Raw genomic sequence first — 18,543 nt, 5'->3', positions numbered from 1 at the left:
AGGCCTATGTGATCATTTTTAATTTACTGTGTGATCACTTTTAAAGCAAGTGGTTACTTTTAAAGCATATGCGATCAATTTTAAGTCTTATGTGATCACTTTGACTATTACAAGTTATTACTATTAAAGTATATGTGATCACTTTTAAGATTTATGTGATTACTTTTAAGGCATATGTGATCACCTTTAAGGCATATGTGATCATTGTTAATTTTCAAGTCCACCACCACCGCAAAACACAATCATAAACCTTAGAAATGATCACATATTCTTTAAAAGTGATCACATAAACTGCATAAGCTTAAAAAGTGATCACATATCAAATAAAAATGATCACATTGGTCCTTCAAAGTGATCACATAAGCCCTAAAAAAAAGTGATCACATAAACTTTTAAAAGTGATCAAATATAACATAAGGAAATGGGGAAATTATCAAGAACGACCTAATCTTAGGACAAGCCTATTAAAAATTGGTGTAATTATTAATGTTAATTTTTCTTTAAAAAGAAATTTTCGTATAAGTCTTGTGATCGTCCTTAAAAATGTTGGGTCAGTGCCTAGAGGTGTTTATTTGGTTGATCGGGGCGGTTTTGGACAGGTGTCATTCGATTCGGTTGAATTTCAGATTGGTTATTTTTCGGATTAGCGTTGCAATGGGTCACACTCGGGTCGGGTCGGTTAGTCACGGTTCGGTTGAAGATCATTTATTTGAGCCATCGGGTTTGTATCAGTTCAGTATCAGTTGAAGTTCGAATCGAGTTTTCATCGGTTAATAATTGGTTCGGTTATATCGGTTACAGATTGGGTTCATGTATTTTTCAAGTAAACGACTTATTAATTACTATTGACAATATCAGATTAAGTTGCTAATTATTATTTAATTGATAACAAGATTTTCTTTACTTAAAGGGAAAAAAAATAGTTAAAATGCAAATCAATTATTGATTATTATTTTGTTACTTTTACTTGTTTGAATATAAATTAAAATTAAAGTTGTATGATTTTTCATCTAATTTGATTAAAAATAGTTTAATAAACATCGACCATTAATTATTACCACTAAATTTATGAAACCATGTATTTAATTCATGAAATATATATCACTTTATTAATTTAACTAATAAGATGATTGAATATTAGTCGATCATACTTCTATGTTAAAAATTGGTTCAGGTTTATAGTCGTTCGATTAAAAATTGGTTGGGTTAAATCAGTTTTAGCCGGACCGAATTCGATTTCGAGCATTATTTGGGTCGGATATGACTCTGTTCGGTCACTATTAGGTTCAGGTTATCTCGGTTAATGGTTATATGTAGGTTATAAAAATCAGTTGCAGTTTGGGTTCAATTTTTCCATTTCGATTTTTAATCGATTCGGGTGCAACTTTCAATTTGTGTGATATCGATTCGATAAATTTTTTTTAAAAAAAACACATTTCGGGTCGGATAGCTTCAGTTTCGGTTTGGATTTTCGGTTCGGATTACATTTGAAAAGTTCTATCGCTGCTCCATTTCTTCACTCTGGTACAAAATCAATACCAGTACTCCCAACATATTTCTCGCTTCCGAGCTTTCCATCATGGCGGCAGCCATCCCATTAGATTCTTCAATGACGGACACTGGACAAACACAAAAGGATGGAGTTCTACTATACTACAACTACACCTCTTCTCTAATTGAAAACCTAGATGAACTCTCCACTTTCTACGAGTCAAACTGTTCCTCACTCAACCTACTCGGTCGAGTTCGACTCGCTCCTCAAGGTGTTAATGTCACAATCGGAGGAAAAATCTCACACCTTCACAATCACATCTCGGAACTCCTGAACAAATATGGAGACTTCTTTGAAGGTACTGATTTTAAGCTTGCTTCCTGCGATGAGCCATTGAGTATGGATGTTGCGAAAGAGTGCGGTTTTACTTCCCTTTCAATACGAATTGTTAAGGAGTTGGTTACTCTTTCGTGTAATCCGTTGGTGAAAACTCCTTCGATATCGAATGCTGGAAAGCATCTCTCTGCTCTTGAATTTCATTCCGTTCTTCAGAATTCTGGTATAATTTTGTTTCTTTTCAAGGAATGTTCTAGTTTATTTATTTGTTTTTGGAATTTATAAACTCTGGAATATTATTGATTTTAGAACCAAATTTTGACCATGTATATCTCCCCAATCTATAAGGAAACATGTTCATGTAGACTCTTGATAGTTCCTCAAAATATATATTTTCTGAATAACAAATTTTCATTGTTGTAATTGGTGACTTGGTTCACCTAATGTTTGACTTAGTTTAGCCAAGTCTTTTGGGCACTTCTAGTTGGAGACATGGGATATGGGAGGAAGAGATTAATTCCAATGTTATGTCTTGGATAAATTAACCTAATGCTTTGGCAATGACAAAAGAAGTTTGTCTCCATTAACGTGGAGTTTTATGGCATGCAATGGTTGGTTCAGTAAGGTTAGCTATGGTGGAAAGAATGCTAAAGTAAAGTGATTCCATTTTGGCGCTAGCTTGGGGACTTGATGTAGCTTGAAAGATTGTGAAAGAAATATTGAAATAGCAGCCTTGTGAAGCAAGGCTTGATCGAGCACAATAGAGCCCCAAAGCTTGCTTCCCAAAATGCCTTAGACTTTTGTATCCTTTGCTGTCCTATAAAGGGGTCATGCTTAGCATCAGATAGTGTATTCTAAACCATTGACATACATACACATAGCCTCTAGAATACTCTCTCCATTCTCTTACCAACCCTCTTAGTTGTTTCACCATTGCAATTCCTTTATGCTTTGTCCTTTTAAACACATATTCAAACACTAGCCTAAATGAGGACGTAGTCATTAATTAGTAAACCTTGTAAATTTGTTTATTGCTCATTTCATTTCATGTAATTGCAAAATTTTTCCTAGTTCATTGATTGCATCATTCATCTTTGTCCTCAATGTTCCCAACTTGTTTTCTTTAATTCCATTTAGTCGTAGTCAATTCATTCAAACACATGAATAAAGCTATTTGAGTTTTAAGTTTAGATTCGATTTGCACCAAAAGAACAAAAAGGAACATAAAGTGTAAAATCATGTGTTGAATTATTCATTGTTGTTGTATTTAATTAATTAGGTGTCCTTGTAAATCGTAATTGTAAGTTTTGTAAATTTTAAACAAGTCACTATTGATACTACATCGATTTGCATATTGGTAGCAAGACTCATGAGACTGAATAGTGAAAAGCCTAATTTGTCAATGTTTTGATTGTAGCCGCTTACTTTTATGCCTTGTCATCGAAATTCAAATTTCAAATGAGTATATGTTAGTTACCTAACTTCCTTGGTGATAGTAACATTGTTGAATTCCGACCAAAAATGTATGGAACTGGTATGTCCGGGGTGGATGCAATAGATTGGGCAGAAAATTTAGTTTCATGTTGTTATGATGTATTTTCCACATCCTTTATAGTTTAACTGTTGGTACCTTTGTGATTTCCATGTGAAATATATTATTTTATACCAAACCTTACCTAGTTTCTAAAAAAGATAGCTAAACTATGTACTTTTTTGGAAGATTGGGATAAATATTTCTGGTTTTAAATGTTTTAAGAATAGACCAGGCATAATAATTATGTTTAAATTGTTGATGATTTTCTTACACCTTATTAGACTTTCCATCTAAAGATGAGAAGTATTTCATGAACGAAATACACCTTATTAAGACTTTGTATATGCCTTACTTGTTGTAATCTTGGAGTGCTGGAAATAGGTTGGCTTTTTTGCTTTATAATTAGGAGTGATTTAAAAATTATCTTGATTGATACTTGATTATCATTTACTAAAATTTGTTATGTTTGGAAGGACAACTTTTGAAAGAGGAGTTACCTATCGACTTTAAAAAGCTTGTTCTTCTGGATGCAAGGAACTTGTATGAGACAAGAATAGGGAGATTTGAATCTCTAGAAGTTGAGACTTTGGATCCATCTACACGACAATATAGTGATTTACCAGCCTGGATTGACAGTAATGCTGAAAAGCTGCGTGACAAATGCGTACTCATGTAAGTTTGTGGTTTGTGCTTCACTTTAATTGAACAATGGTGAATGTTAAAAAGGCATTATGCCTGCGCCCTGAACACTTGTCCTCTATCTAAATCATGTTGTGCTCATTTGTCTGTGGATCGTAGACCTAAAATACCTTAAATAATCTTTTGACAATCAACTTTGCTTTCACTTAGACTATTGGATTCAAGAAGATTATACTTCTATCTTCCAAGCTTTTACCTAAGAATTTGTAGATTTTTATGGAGTAAGAAGATTTCCAATTTTGTCTTTGGGTTAAATCACTGTAGATTATATCACTTGAAATCTATGTACGAAAATACTTAATCATTTTGTCATTTCCAGAGTTAGTTTTAGTACATTCCAACTTGTCTACTACTAAGCAAAAGTTTATTTTTAGGACATTGAGGTGATATTGAAGCTTGTATTCAGTAGAATGTGTCTTATTGAGAGTTCTAGTTAAATGAATTTTCCTTTGATACAATGAATTTCATCTTATTTTAGGAAGTTGAGCTCACATATCACATGCCAAAAGTTGTAGAGGTACTTTCATCTTAGTTAATAAATATTTAAACACCATGTTGAATTTTTACGTTGATTTCATCTTTATTAGATTCCTTTATGTATATTTAGGAAATATAGTGGAGATTGAGGATCTTTTGGGTTACCATTCCACAATGGTGATTGGTCCGCAGCGTGTAGAAAATAAACTTGTACTCTTTTTTAAAACTAAGGAAGTATTGAGAGTAGGGGTCGAATCACAAAGAAGAATCAAATATATATTTCCTATTCTAATTCTGGCAGTAAAAATAACAATTATAAGGGTGAGAAAAAAAATCACTGATTTCAACTTAAAATATATCAAACAACAAGAATTTCGACTACTCGTTCCCATAACAGTGAAGGCTTGACTAGTAGGATTTACAATACTGCAATAATTATTAGGTCGAACGGGGAATTCCTCTTAATCTAAGATTGATTATTATTCCATTTTTGACTATAACAATCATACAATCAATTCTTACTAGTAAGCCCTCTGGGTTACTCAATATTAATTAATAATTGCTAATGTGCCCTTAGGATGTGTTTGGCAATAGGAAATCGAGGTTGGGGATTGGAATTTTGGGGTAGGATTATAGATAGTTCCTTGTTTGTTTGATGAAAATGGAGATTGGTAAAGGTTGGGACATGGACATGAGTTGAAACTTGGGAAGGGGAAAGTCCCATAAAAAAGTCTTGGGATAGGGTGGTAATTTGAGTTGAGACTTGGGTAAATTATAAAAAGACATTTTTGCCTATAATGAAAGTAAGAAAAATAAAGAGTTATAAGGACAATTTTGTAAATTTAATCAAATTTTTATCTAATTTCTTATCTATTTTTATCATTTATCAAACAAGGACATGATACATTTATTTTCAAAATCTCAATTCAAGTCTCAACTATAGTCTCTTAATTTCCATTTCCATATGCCAAACACCCCCTAAGAGTTCAATTCAATTGACTTTGTTAGTTGAATACCTACTCTAGTAGTGAAATCAAAATTACAATTTTAAAGCTAGAGTAGAGAATCATGGATAATATAGAGGCAACTTTTTTTAAATCTCTAATGCTAGATTAATGTGATCAAAACTATATATCTAACCTCTAGACATTTAATCATGCACTTTATCTTTTTAGTATTGCAAATACTTCAATTTCAACCATAAAAATCTACACTTAAAGAACTTCCATTTAATTTCCAAGCCCAAAAGGGTCATTTAACACCCCAACTCATTCATTAAATATAATTATTTAAAATAAACTAATCTAATGATATTATTCCAGAAACAGAAAAATTTTGTAGAAATGTTGGCAGAATTCCGTTTGTTAAATGTACATCCAAATTTAAAATGACTTCAGACGCAATCATACATCCAATATAATCCCAGACATGGTTATCAGAATCTCAATTCTAATCTACGATTCTATGACTATATGATCCAATTAAGACAAGCGATCCAAATCTTAAGTAGGATCCTAATAATGGTAGGGTCGTACGATTCTACCAAGATCAAGAATATTGGTGATAGGATCATAACACGATTCTATGATTCCACGATTTTACCATCTGATCCTACAAGAGTAGTCTTAATCATAAAAAAAATCTTATATTCTAGCTTTTACTTTTTTTTTTTTGAAAATTGGGAAATTTTATTAATAAAAGTCTCAAAGAAGAGACCAAAAGCAATAAAGGGACATCTAAAGTGTCTCTCTGTAGGGAAAAGCCATTGAGGAAAAAAGAGATGTAGAACGCCCTTTAAAGGATAGTGGGCAAGCCACTAAGTACACCAAACCAATACCAAAATGGATGGTATACAACACTAAGTCCAAAGGGTTCAAAACCTGATGGTGAGTCAGATCTCGACTCACCTAAACACCTAAAAGCCAAAGAAAACAAAGTCATAGACCATGGGTGAGTCACAAGTCGGCCTACCAACCAAACAAATAAGCGCAAGCAAGATGAGCCTACCATAAACACCTAGAAACTACCCTATTCAAATTTCAAGTAAAGATAATGTAGCTGCCATTCATCACTTAAAGTTTTGGTTTAACCATGGTTTAAACACAATTAGACTCTTAAAAACATGACCACGAATTTAGGGGTACATAATGATGGTCATGTGCCCATAAGTTTGATGTATACACAACTTAAGGGAGAAAAAAAAGTAGGTTATCACATAGGAGAGATCAAGAACCAAAATGATGGAACCAACCCAACATTCAAATGACATAATCAAAATACAACACAAAACAAGGATTCATTGATGATAGTTTGGTAGCTTTTAAAACCCACTTAATATTCAATAAGAGGTAAGAGTAAAATATGTCCACTAGTCCTTATTATAAACGTGTTTAATCACCATAATACTCTTGATTCGAGCGTACGTCCAAAAGACACTAAGACCATTGGACTTACATCATAATATGATTAAGTCCATGATAAAAAGAAACAAAAAAAAAATCCCATGAATCCCCCTACTAGATATCTTGACCTCTTAATTATTTTGGTGATAAAAATATGAATTTAAGCTTCTATTAAGGAAGCACATAGCTTCACATCATTTTCACAACCAAGGAGTTACTAGAGGTTACATTACTTTTGAATAACATAGGAAATCACAACACCACTCTTGGAATGTGAATGTAATCATCATAAAATTAAGTTTAGAAAGGGCAGTTCGATAGCATTTCGAACTTCAATAACAACCCACCATACATAATCAAATAGAAACATAGAGCTAGTAATTATATCATCTCATGTGTGTGTTAGAGTACGAAGTAGGACTAAGCAATCCTTACGATCCCGGTACCTCAACTTGGCGAAATGGTGCTAAAGAATTATGTTTCCATACTCCCAAGCTAACTCGTTGACAACACCCTAACTAACAATTATTTCATAAACTTAGTTGGTGTGACTTCACATTTCAATGGTTAAAGCTAGATATAATAGTCATACCAGTTTTATAGATCCAATTGATTAATTAACGTAAAATGAATTCATGATAATGGGGTGTTATAGATCTGATCATTAATCATGACAAAAGAGAATAAATAACATCTTAACTAATATAGGATTCGTGTCCAAAAATAATAACATAGATTCCAATCTTGATATACGATCAAGATTAACTAATATAGGATTAGAAAAGATTGAAGGAAAGCCGAGTCGGCTTAAGATCTGTCTGACTACTGATTTCCTTCGAAAAGATAGCCAAGTCGAGTCGGCTCGACTCGACTTTAATAGTACCATTGGAGATGTTTTGGGTTCTTTTTTGCATTCATCTCCTTATTATTCCAATATAGTAATACAATCAAATTTTGAGTGTTCTTCAAAAAATACACATTTATTTTAAAACATAATAAAACTGCAATACAAGGCAAACATGGCCTAGAATACTCATAATCCTCCAATAACCAAAAGGAGTCTAAAATGATAGACATAAGTGCAAATAATTGCACTAATCAATAGGTTCTCTAAAAAGATTTATATATAGATTTGAACGATGAAATTTCGATGAAATTTTGGTGGTTGGTCTCATGTAGCTAATCTACTGGCAATCTAGATCCATGCTTAACTTGAGTACCGGCTAAATTTTGATATGCTAAGCTGTCGAATAATAGGAATTTTCCCTCTGGTACTGTTATGAATTATGATGTTGAAGTGCTCTAAGATAGTGGCACATGATGTAGTTAATGATACTAAGTATTGCAATCACTCACCTCAATGTATTGTTGCTTGCTTCCAGGTTTAGATATTATAACTTCTCTTCAGTGAAATTTATCTCAAATTCTTTTAGCCAATGAGAGAAAGACTATTACCACTTGTGCTAACAGGTCCTGTGTGTCTTATCTAGTGATATGTTTCAGCATTCCTTTGACCTGCTTAGCGCAAAGTCATGCTGTGTATTTAAAATGTTTAAGCAGACACCACCCTCTTCTGTTCTGATTTTTAACTTGTTTATATATGCTACAGGTATTGCACAGGAGGAATAAGGTGTGAGATGGCATCTGCTTACATCAGGTCAAAAGGTGTTGGTTTTGAGAATGTATTTCAGGTAGCCATATATGAAGATTTGACTCATAGATGCCGGTCATATTGAGTTTAGTATTATAATTTAATATACATGTTTTTTTTGGTGAGACGTGTTGATTAAAATAATGCTCCATGTCATGAAGAATTCAACCATTAATTACATTTCTTGTAATCATATATGTATTTCACTTCTATCTTCATTGAATTTTTCTCAACTTCTAGAGTATTGGCAGAGTGAGCTATAAGCCTTTAGTTTTGGTTTAGAGGTAAAACATCATATTGGGGAAAAATATTCTATTATATATTTTGGGTGCTTAGTCTGGAACATGGTGCAAAAATATGGTAAGGGTCGCAGTTCCAGTAACGGACACGATAATAAAGTAACGAATGCAGTTATTGTATCGCCCAATTTCGGCTTAAAACATGAAGTTTAGCTTGAAACAGCCTAAAACGTGGGTTATTTACACCTTTACGATACGGGTAATATCGGTTTGGTAAATTTGAAAACCTTTACAATACCGTGGATACGATACAATATGACCTTGTTTTGTGCTATGGTCTGGAAGGTCTCTGATTTGACTGAGTGCTCAACTTCATTAGTAGTCCTAAGGGAATGGAAAGTGAAACATTTGTTATTACTGCTAGAAGCTCCAATGGAAAATGGAAGGGTCAATATCCCTATTGATGATTGAAGGGCTTAGTGATTGTTGCTTCTCAGATTTAAGGTGCTTATGAAACTTTGTAATGGGAGGACAATGATTATGTAGCTGTAGGTCAAACAAGTGGATGATGCTATATCGAAGAGAAGTAAAAAGGTAGAAGGGAAATCTCAGATGGTTGCTTATCTAATAGTTTTGATAGTCATAGTAGGGAGTAGAATGCTCCGCTAGTAGCATTTGGTCTTGGTTTCAGAATGTTTGAGCTTTTAAGATGCTTCCTTTGTAATTGGTCCCTGTAGATGAAGAGCATTCGTACCTATGGGCGCTGATTGGTCCTGGAGTATATCTTGCTGAGCTAGGTTACAATCACCTTTCTGATCTGAAGATTAAAGAGGTGGCAAGGTGTTAGATTAGGACTGATGTGAAGTTTTGGAGATATTTCCCAAGGCTGAAACTTTTCTTAGTCTTTCTATGAAAGATTAAGTTCCTAGCAACGAGTGGTAATAATAATTCATCCATCTTGCTGAGTGATTAGATGTATCCTAAAAGAATGTCCTTGTTCATTCCATCTCTGTGATTGAGGAAATCAAGAGAAGAGTGATGATTTATTTCTTCTTATGCTTTGTGTGGAATTTAGGGCTGAGGAACATATTTGTGTTTTCCGAGTGAGAAATTGCTTAATCGGTATGGCTATGTGAAGTTGCTAAAAGAGTATGTCTATGTAGCTGGATTGACATCAAAATCGAGAATTTTAAATGTCCCTGATTTTGATTTGGTTGTTAGACATGGTCGAATTCGGATAAATGCAAAAGAAAGTGGGTATTATTCAGGGTTAGATCCTTCATGGCGCTTAATGCTTACTCTAGTGAATACTTTTGTCCACGTTCTAGAGTAAAGGTTAGATTATGGGCATTATAAGGCATAGCAGGCATTATAAGCTGAGGGCTGAGACTGGTCCTTGTTTGAATTCCAGAGATCTGATTGCCTGAAATCAGGTACATCTACGAACCTTAGGGGCCTAATGTGTCTCCAGTAATTGGAGTTGATGGTTCTTGGAAAAGCCATAAGAAAAAAGGTAAAATTGCTAGATTGTTAATTGTCGAGTTCATCTAGCTCACATGCTAGGTAACTGCACGTTTCCAATCCAGTTCATACTTTGGTTCCAGCTTCCTAGTGAAGGTAAGGGGTATATGAGAAGCAATAAAGTGAGCTAGAGAGAGGATGCATTGAAGTGTTGTCTTTCACTCCATAGTCATTCTTTGTTCTACGTCTGGGAAAGCTACAATTCCATTAAAGCTTTATATTTTAGACATTCACAAGCCAGCAAATTTCTTTGATATATGAATTTTTTAGGAAAGTTCTACAATTTTTCGTATCTTTACCTCAAGGTCCAGCTACATAAGTTGGGAAACAACCGTTGTATAATTTTTTTTACTTATTATTCTCCAATTGGGACTAATTATATGATCTATCACTTCGGTGGCAGGGCCTCTTGTTCAGCCTTGCTTATCACCTCACTTTTTTCTTTTCAACATTTTTATCTTTTTACTTCTTTCCTTGGTAGTTTTTCTTTGCTATATGCTTTGTTAATATTTGACTAATCATCCTTGCAAGTCCTGCTTGTAATTGGTAATATGGAGAACAGATATAGAGCAAATGATCTTCTTAAGTGTTGTCATAAAGCTAGCGTTGCATAGGCGGGAACCTAAATTGACATTGGGGTAAATGCAATGTTGTTATATCAACTGAGGATGATAAATGTCCTTGCCTAGTCATATTGGTTAATGAATATTTGTGCAATCGTTCACTATCATTTGGGAGTGCGATTTCTATATTCTGTCATTTCTTAGGTGTATTGTAAAATGTGCACTCTGGATTTATGATTTATGATCTTATAGGATCATTCTATGTATGCCTTCATCAAAATTTACTATTTATTTTTATACGTGCATATATTTGTTATCTTGTCACCTATTAGCACCTTCATATGCTTAATTTTTTTTTCATAACTTTCCTCTAAACTTACATTGTTTAACTGCAGTTGTATGGCGGAATACAGCGTTACTTAGAACAGTTTCCAGATGGTGGATTTTTCAAAGGAAAAAACTTCGTATATGATCACCGGTAAACTTTTCTTGGTGGGGAAATCTGACCTAAATTTATTTTGATGAGCCCTTAGATTAACTATTGCCCTGATCATAGGGTTTAATTTTACCAGCTTCTGAGTATTAAATTCTATTTTCGAACTTTTGCTGATCTTATTACTTGTCATAGTTCGTTTAAATGGCTCATTCTATAAGTTTAATGCAAGTGTTAGGCATACTGGTGTTGAAGCTAATTTATCAAAGAAATGGCATGATGTTCAGGATTTGTAATCCTGTAGGACTTTTATCGTAGATGATGTGTGCAAGGCTGCAAACCTTTAGTTTCCAAGTTGCTTTCAACGTAACATCTTTGTATTTGTAAATTCTTCTATCTGAATGAGATACTAGTATAACAGTACTATTATTGGTTAGGGAAAATATGATTCAGATACTTTTTGTATCCAATTATTTTGACTAAAGTAGCATGCTAATAAATTAATCCCATCCCATACTGTTACTAATGGTCTTGAGTGACCTGCATAAAAAAGTTCTTCTAATGAGATGAAGTAAACCACTCTACGGAATGTAGTAAGATAACTGAGCAGTTCTTGCTTAGACAGATGGATAATAACTTAAGTGAAGATTAATGCTATCTGCTGTGACTGGAGCTCAGTGACTTACTTTAATTTGCGATAAACTTGAATTATAACTCAATATGGGTGACTTAGATCGTTCATTTATCCATACATGTCTTACATTTTAGTTTCCCTGAATTGATAATTGTTAGCCGTGAATTGTAATTTAATACATTATGATATCATATAATTCGGCTAACTCATCATTTTTCTTTTGATAGAATAGCAGTTGGGAGTACCAACAAAGATGTTTTGGGAAAATGCCTTATTTGCAGCACCACTTTTGATGATTACTCAGCACGCTGCCGCTGTTCCTTTTGCCGGATGCTTGTTTTGGTCTGCAATGATTGCCAGGTAAAGACAGACATTTAACAAGTTACACGACAGCATTTGAAGCTTTATCAACTCTTGACAACCATTTAAAAATTATATATGTCTGCTATATGTAGAATTTCCCTCATCAAGCCATCATATTCGCATTCTTGTTGATTGGGAGTTTCATTCTAAAGAAAACGAGGCCTTTTTTTGGAAGTTTCTTCTTAGCTCTACTTTTTTATATCCCTTCGTACCAAAACACATTTTCTTTGACCTGCTTTTTTCTTTTCATTTAGCAGTTTGTACCATAATGGATGTCAAGAGTGATTCCTGGTGTATCCTGGTGCACCTTTTAAAGTCTTAAAGCCCGCAAAAGAGATGATAATTTATGTTTTCTATGGTCCTGATTTGTTGGCTGCCCGAGTCTGAAGAGCATACATGTGATTTTATTAGGGATGATTCACGAGCTTAACAATGTTGTCTTGGAGGCTTTAAGGTTCATTATAATATAGGTCATGGCCATATGATTTTATTGTCCCTAAGCTTATTTTCTTTCTTGAATTCAAAGCAGGGAAGAACTAGCAGGGAAGAACTTTTCAATACGCTTAGCTACTTGGGAAAGAGCTTTGCAATATGCTCACCAATATCTCTTACCTAGAACTTCTGTTGTTTTTCTAGAATCTCCGTGGGATAAGAAATACATTTGCTTGTCCAATGTTTTGACCTTTGGGTACTTCGATTATCCTAAGGGTGTGTTTGGATGGAAGAAACACATTTGCTTGTCCAATGTTTTGACCTTTGGGTACTTCGATTATCCTAAAGGTGTGTTTGGATGGAAGAAAATGAAGGGAAAGGAAGGGGAAGGATTTGAAGGGAAAAAGAATCCCTTGTCTGGATAGCGAAATGGGAGGAAAGGGAATTGGAAAGACTTAATGGATACATTTTGTTAAGGTTTCAATCTCTCCAAAGTTGGAAAGATTTGAAGAGTAAACTCTCATCTCCCTTCCTTTCCCTTCCATTCCCTCCTATACAAACAAGAGCTATTTCCCTTCCCTTCCTTTCCCTTTCCTTTCTTCCCCTTCTCTCCCTTTCTTTTCTCTCCAAAATTGTTATCCTAACATAGTGTAAATGCATGAAGTTCTATAACCTTGTATAGCTTGCAATGACCATCAGTGTTCCTTGAACTAGTTGAAAGGGTGTTCCTCTTATAAATGACATGTAGATTTGACTTCTGAAATATGCTAAAGTGTAAGTTGTTTTGTTGACAAGCTTGGACCACCTCCCTCCCAAAAAACTATCTATTGAGTTTGACGGGATAATCATTCCTAGTTTTTAGTCGTCTTTTTTTTTAATTTGTGTTTGATCTTTTCTGGTTGTTTCTGCAGAACGAGAGTGCACAATATGTTTGTGAATTGTGTCAGAAATATGGAAAAGCTGCCCAGTCTGCTCAATCAGTGGACAGTGGAAGTTCTGAAGTAAATCTCAAATGTAACCTTGGTACAGCTTCTGAGTGCCCATTGAATCGTAACACAAGCCATTTTCAAATTCCTTGCTCTCCTGGTAAGATCACTTCTTCGGTGTTTCTTAATGACCTTACTCGCTTCAATTACATGGAATAGACTACCCATTTTTCTTTTATGAAAGTAAAATAATGATAACATCTGATTTATGATATAACTATGCAAGATCAATTCACATCTCGCTATGTTGGTTTACTGTGGTACAGTGTCCAGTTATTGATTTATGTGTTACTTTCTTTCAGATAGAAAGTAATTTCAAGGAATGCCAGTTAACTTTGCTTTTTATCATTTGTTGACGTATAGGGCCTTTGAAGAAACTCAGAATATTGTGCCTTCATGGATTTCGTCAGAATGCTTCCAGTTTCAAAGGAAGAACTGGTGCATTAGCAAAAAAACTCAAGAGCTTGGCAGAACTTGTGTATGTGAATGCCCCTCATGAGTTACCGTTTATCTACCAACCTCGTAATTTAGAAAAGGATTGCATATCAAGTTCACCTCAGCTTTATCCTCCCCCTTTAAAAAGTTGTAGCAAAAAATATGCTTGGTTGGTAGCTCCTGATTTCCTCAAGAAGGAAGCAACTGATTGGGAAAAGACCGAAATGCCTTTTGATCCTCTTCAATATCAGCAGCAGACTGAGGGGTTTGCCGAGTCTTTAGCATATCTGAAATCTGTCATCTCTAATGAGGGGCCATTCGATGGCATTTTGGGGTTTTCACAGGGAGCTGCTATGGTGGCTCTTTTGTGTGCTCAGAAAGGGAGAATAGATCAAGAATTAGGTATCAGGTTTGTGATATTGTGTTCTGGATTTGCTGTCGATCGAGCAGGATATGAAAAAGGATCGATTGCTTGCCCATCACTTCATATTTTTGGAAATGAGGAGGGCGCTGATCGACAGATATCATCTGGTTCGAGCAGAGATCTTGCATCATATTTCGATGATGGATGCCGAGTGATTATTGAGCATGATTCTGGTCATATAATTCCTACTAAACCTCCTTATATTGATGAGGTTAGACAGTTTCTTAGGCGCTTCATCTAAGCTAAGGTCAACAATATCACATCCATAATCCCAAGGGGTGGTCACTCGTGTCATCTAATGAATGTAGCTAGTACCTCTACCATTTTTTTTCTTGGCGTCGAGTCTATTTTCTAATCTCATTTTAATAGTTTTGTAGTTGAGAATTTTAAATGAGTCAATTTGGCGCAGTTTGTTAACCATTGTATCAGTCTAGTAGTTGGTTTTGATTGCTAATATGTATTTGGGCTAATGAAATTGATTTCGTTTGGAAGAACCTTTACCGTTAAAAAGCTAAAAAGTAAAATAATACCAAATTTATGCTTACAAGGAAATATTTCCATGTCTAAATTATTTTTAAAACCAACTATGAACATGTCGTTAAGTGAAAATGAATATATTAATATTGTGATATATGGCTATTTGACAAAGTGATGTGTTTTAATTTGTCTTTTTTTAAGAAAATTTACTTAGAATAATCCAATCTTTCAATAATTTTCTTATAATAATTCAATTTTTTGATTAATTATTAATAAACCAAACTTTTATAACAATTTGCCAGCAGCATTGTTTGATTATGATGAACCGGGTATAACAGGTAAAAGAGGAGAAAAATAATTATACCCACCTTCCCTTTATTCTCTCTCATCTCTTTCTTTATCTCTGGTTGTCATTTTTTTATTTTCATACCATTCTCTTATTCCGCCTAGACTTTTCTTCTCAAGTCTGCAAATGTTTTCATTACATTTTCTGTATTCATATTTGAATGGGACCATGAATTTTATTCTTGTGTTGTGCAAAGAATTTAAATGAAGTTTAAACCTTGAGACCCACTTAACTTTATTAATTATGCTACTTTGGCATCTGCTATTTTTCAGTAATGTAGGATTTTTTTTGTTCAAAGAGAAAATTCAGGAACTTAATTGACCTGAATTTGGTAAGTTATCACAATTGGGTAATTAGGATGGAGTATTGCTTTGTGGAAGTTCAGTATGCTTGATTTTGAAGAGAGATATATTCAAATCAAAGAAAAGATGTTGAGTAATAATTTTTGAGAAATTGAACAAAAATATGGAGTATATTCAAGCTGGTTGTGGTCGGGGTGGAGTTTGGAGTGGTCACAGTGGGAATGATACCTGATTGTCATCGTGGCGGGTCTGCTAGTGGTCAAGGTGGGATGGAGAGAGAAAAGGTGAAGATCTGACTGGTCTGGCTGTGATAATGTGGACAAGAAGAAAGAGAAAAGGGTGAGGTTAGAGATGGTGGTAGCGTGGTAGATCGGTGGTGGTTAGAGTGTGTAAGGTGATGAATAGGTGATAGTTATGGACTTATGGTGGATGGTGTGAAGAGAGTGAAGGAGGGTTAGGGGCTAAAATGGAATTTTGGGTGAATTACTTACATAACAGGTTGCAAGTTACCTTAGTGCACTATCGGTAAACACATATAATAGTTGAGATTATTTATGATTAATTAATAGTAGGGATTATTATAGAAAAATCTGTAAAAGCTTCGATTATTTGAGCTATTTTTTTTTATTTCTCCTATGTGGTTGGTAGACAAATATTGATTTTAGCTCATACATGAAGCTGCTATTATTTATCACAAATGGTTGTATAAAACGGTCTTTCCGAGAAACACATTATATATATATAGATAAATAACCTAATTAATACAAATTTCAGTGAAATTAAGAATGTGAACTTCTTGTTTGATCTCTTACAAGAATAAGTGATTATTTATTTAGAAAGTTTGTTAGGGGAAAAGATTTGGCTAGAAACATTATCATTCCATATGTGAAATCAGCTAGCCTTCTCTCTTTTGAGAAATGTCTTTCAGCACCGGTTTATTAAAACTTAATGCATACTTATATTGTTTTTAATGCCTACTTACCACATTTTTAATACATACTCACAATATCTTAAATACTTACTTACAATATTTCTAAAAATATATATTAAGCCGGCCAAATTAGAAATTGTTCTTTTGAAAATACTGTTTCTCACGAAAATTTGTGATGTGAAATTTAAATGACTGATAATGTCAAATTGAATTTACTATTTGATATTGTTTGTTGATTTTAGGGCATGCTCATCAGCAAAAGATAAAATAAAAAAATTTGAAAAGAATAGAAAATATGAGATATGTAAGAAGGTAAAGTGATAATACAAATTCTTGTGAGAGATTATCTACTTAAGAGACCATCTCTAATTGGGCCGGCGTATTATATATTTTTAAAAATATTATAAGTAGGCATTAAGAATGATGTAAGTAGACATTTAAGATATTGTAAGTAGGCATTAAGAATACGATAAGTAAGCATTAAGAGTAATATAAGTAGACATAAAAAATACGATAAGTAGATATTAATCTTTAAAGGGTTAGATCTAAAAGACATCTCTCAAAATACTAGCGAGAGTGATAAATGTCTTCAAATGCTAAATGTTATCATAAAGAGTGTTTCTTTCACTAGAAATACTTGAACCTAGTTATGCAAATTCACGCGAATGAGTATCAGTATTACAATACGTGATTAAGTTTCTTACTCATTCTCATTTATATTCTTCCTAATTCTTAATTAATAACATCACTAATTTTGCTCTCAAAATCTAAGAAGGTAATAATATTTTTTTCCCTTCAAATCTTACAATATATTTTTTATAAGTCAGAATATAAACCAAAAATTAAATGATATCAATATTACTCTCTCCTATCCACCTTAGCAGTCTCATTTGACTTTTTACGGATTTTAAGGAGAGTCAAAAGTGGGACCTTAAGGATAGGAAAGAGAGTGGTATTATGGGTTTTTTAATGTAAGGAAGGAAAATTAGTATGGGTAATGGATGGTATAATTGAAAATAGGATAAAGTTACTAAGGGTATAAAAGTCAAAAACTCAACAAAAATAAGAATGGAACAATTAAGGTGACTTGACCATAAAAAAAAATGGGACACATAAGCTGAATAGGAGGAAGTATTATTTAAGGTGTAACCAAAGACACTTTAATATTTAACTGTTATCACCAATCCAACAAGAACAAATTTAAATTAGCTCCAATGAAGTAACTCAAATAATACTCATACTAGTAGAAACACAATGTCAAGTCCGAATTATACTACCAATCCACCAACACAATCAACAAATAATACCACCTTAAATATCTACTAATCAACCAATATAAAGTAGTAAAAAGGTTTTGGACCAATAACCTATAAAGAATAAATGTAAGTATATGCGCGCGCGTGCGTGTGTGAGGAGTTTAAATTATTTTTGAAATAACTAAATGAGAGATTTGGACACAACAAAAGTGTGTTACTTCCAAAAGACATGATGAATGGCGAAAATTAAGATTTCAAGATTTTAGAAGTATCGACAATAATTCTATATATGTGTCCTTCCAAAATAATGAAGAGCCAAAAGTACTTTGAGAAGAAATAAACGAGAGATTTAGCCACAACAAATGTGTGCTCTTTCAAAAGCCATTAATGAATTGCATGAGTTAAGATTTCAAGATTTTTAGATTTACTGACTATAATTCTGCTCTGCACTTGATCAAGTCCAATTTAATATACCGTGGAAAAACACTTTTAGATGAAGAGATGATTGAAAAGACACTATCAATCTATCACATCAATAACATTTTATTATAATAATAATACTGTGAAGGATATTTCAAGAAATATCATGAACTCTTGAAAAGATTACTTG

General features: G+C 33.6%; 1 protein-coding gene across 1 annotated transcript; it reads left to right on the top strand.

The window, feature by feature from the left end:
• Window positions 1-1,530: 1,530 nt before the first annotated feature.
• Window positions 1,531-15,488, top strand: LOC130817851 (rhodanese-like domain-containing protein 6). Its single transcript, XM_057683796.1, has 7 exons — window positions 1,531-2,051; window positions 3,836-4,034; window positions 8,550-8,631; window positions 11,310-11,392; window positions 12,209-12,341; window positions 13,688-13,862; window positions 14,126-15,488. The coding sequence occupies exons 1-7, from the start codon at window positions 1,580-1,582 to the stop codon at window positions 14,860-14,862; spliced, it is 1,881 nt and encodes a 626-aa protein (XP_057539779.1). The 5' UTR covers window positions 1,531-1,579; the 3' UTR covers window positions 14,863-15,488.
• Window positions 15,489-18,543: the final 3,055 nt, after the last annotated feature.

The sequence above is a fragment of the Amaranthus tricolor genome, chromosome 7 (assembly GCF_026212465.1).
Source record: "Amaranthus tricolor cultivar Red isolate AtriRed21 chromosome 7, ASM2621246v1, whole genome shotgun sequence".
Lineage (NCBI taxonomy): Eukaryota > Viridiplantae > Streptophyta > Magnoliopsida > Caryophyllales > Amaranthaceae > Amaranthus > Amaranthus tricolor.
Note: the sequence above shows the minus strand (reverse complement) of the source record. Positions and strands in the feature narration are given on the sequence as shown.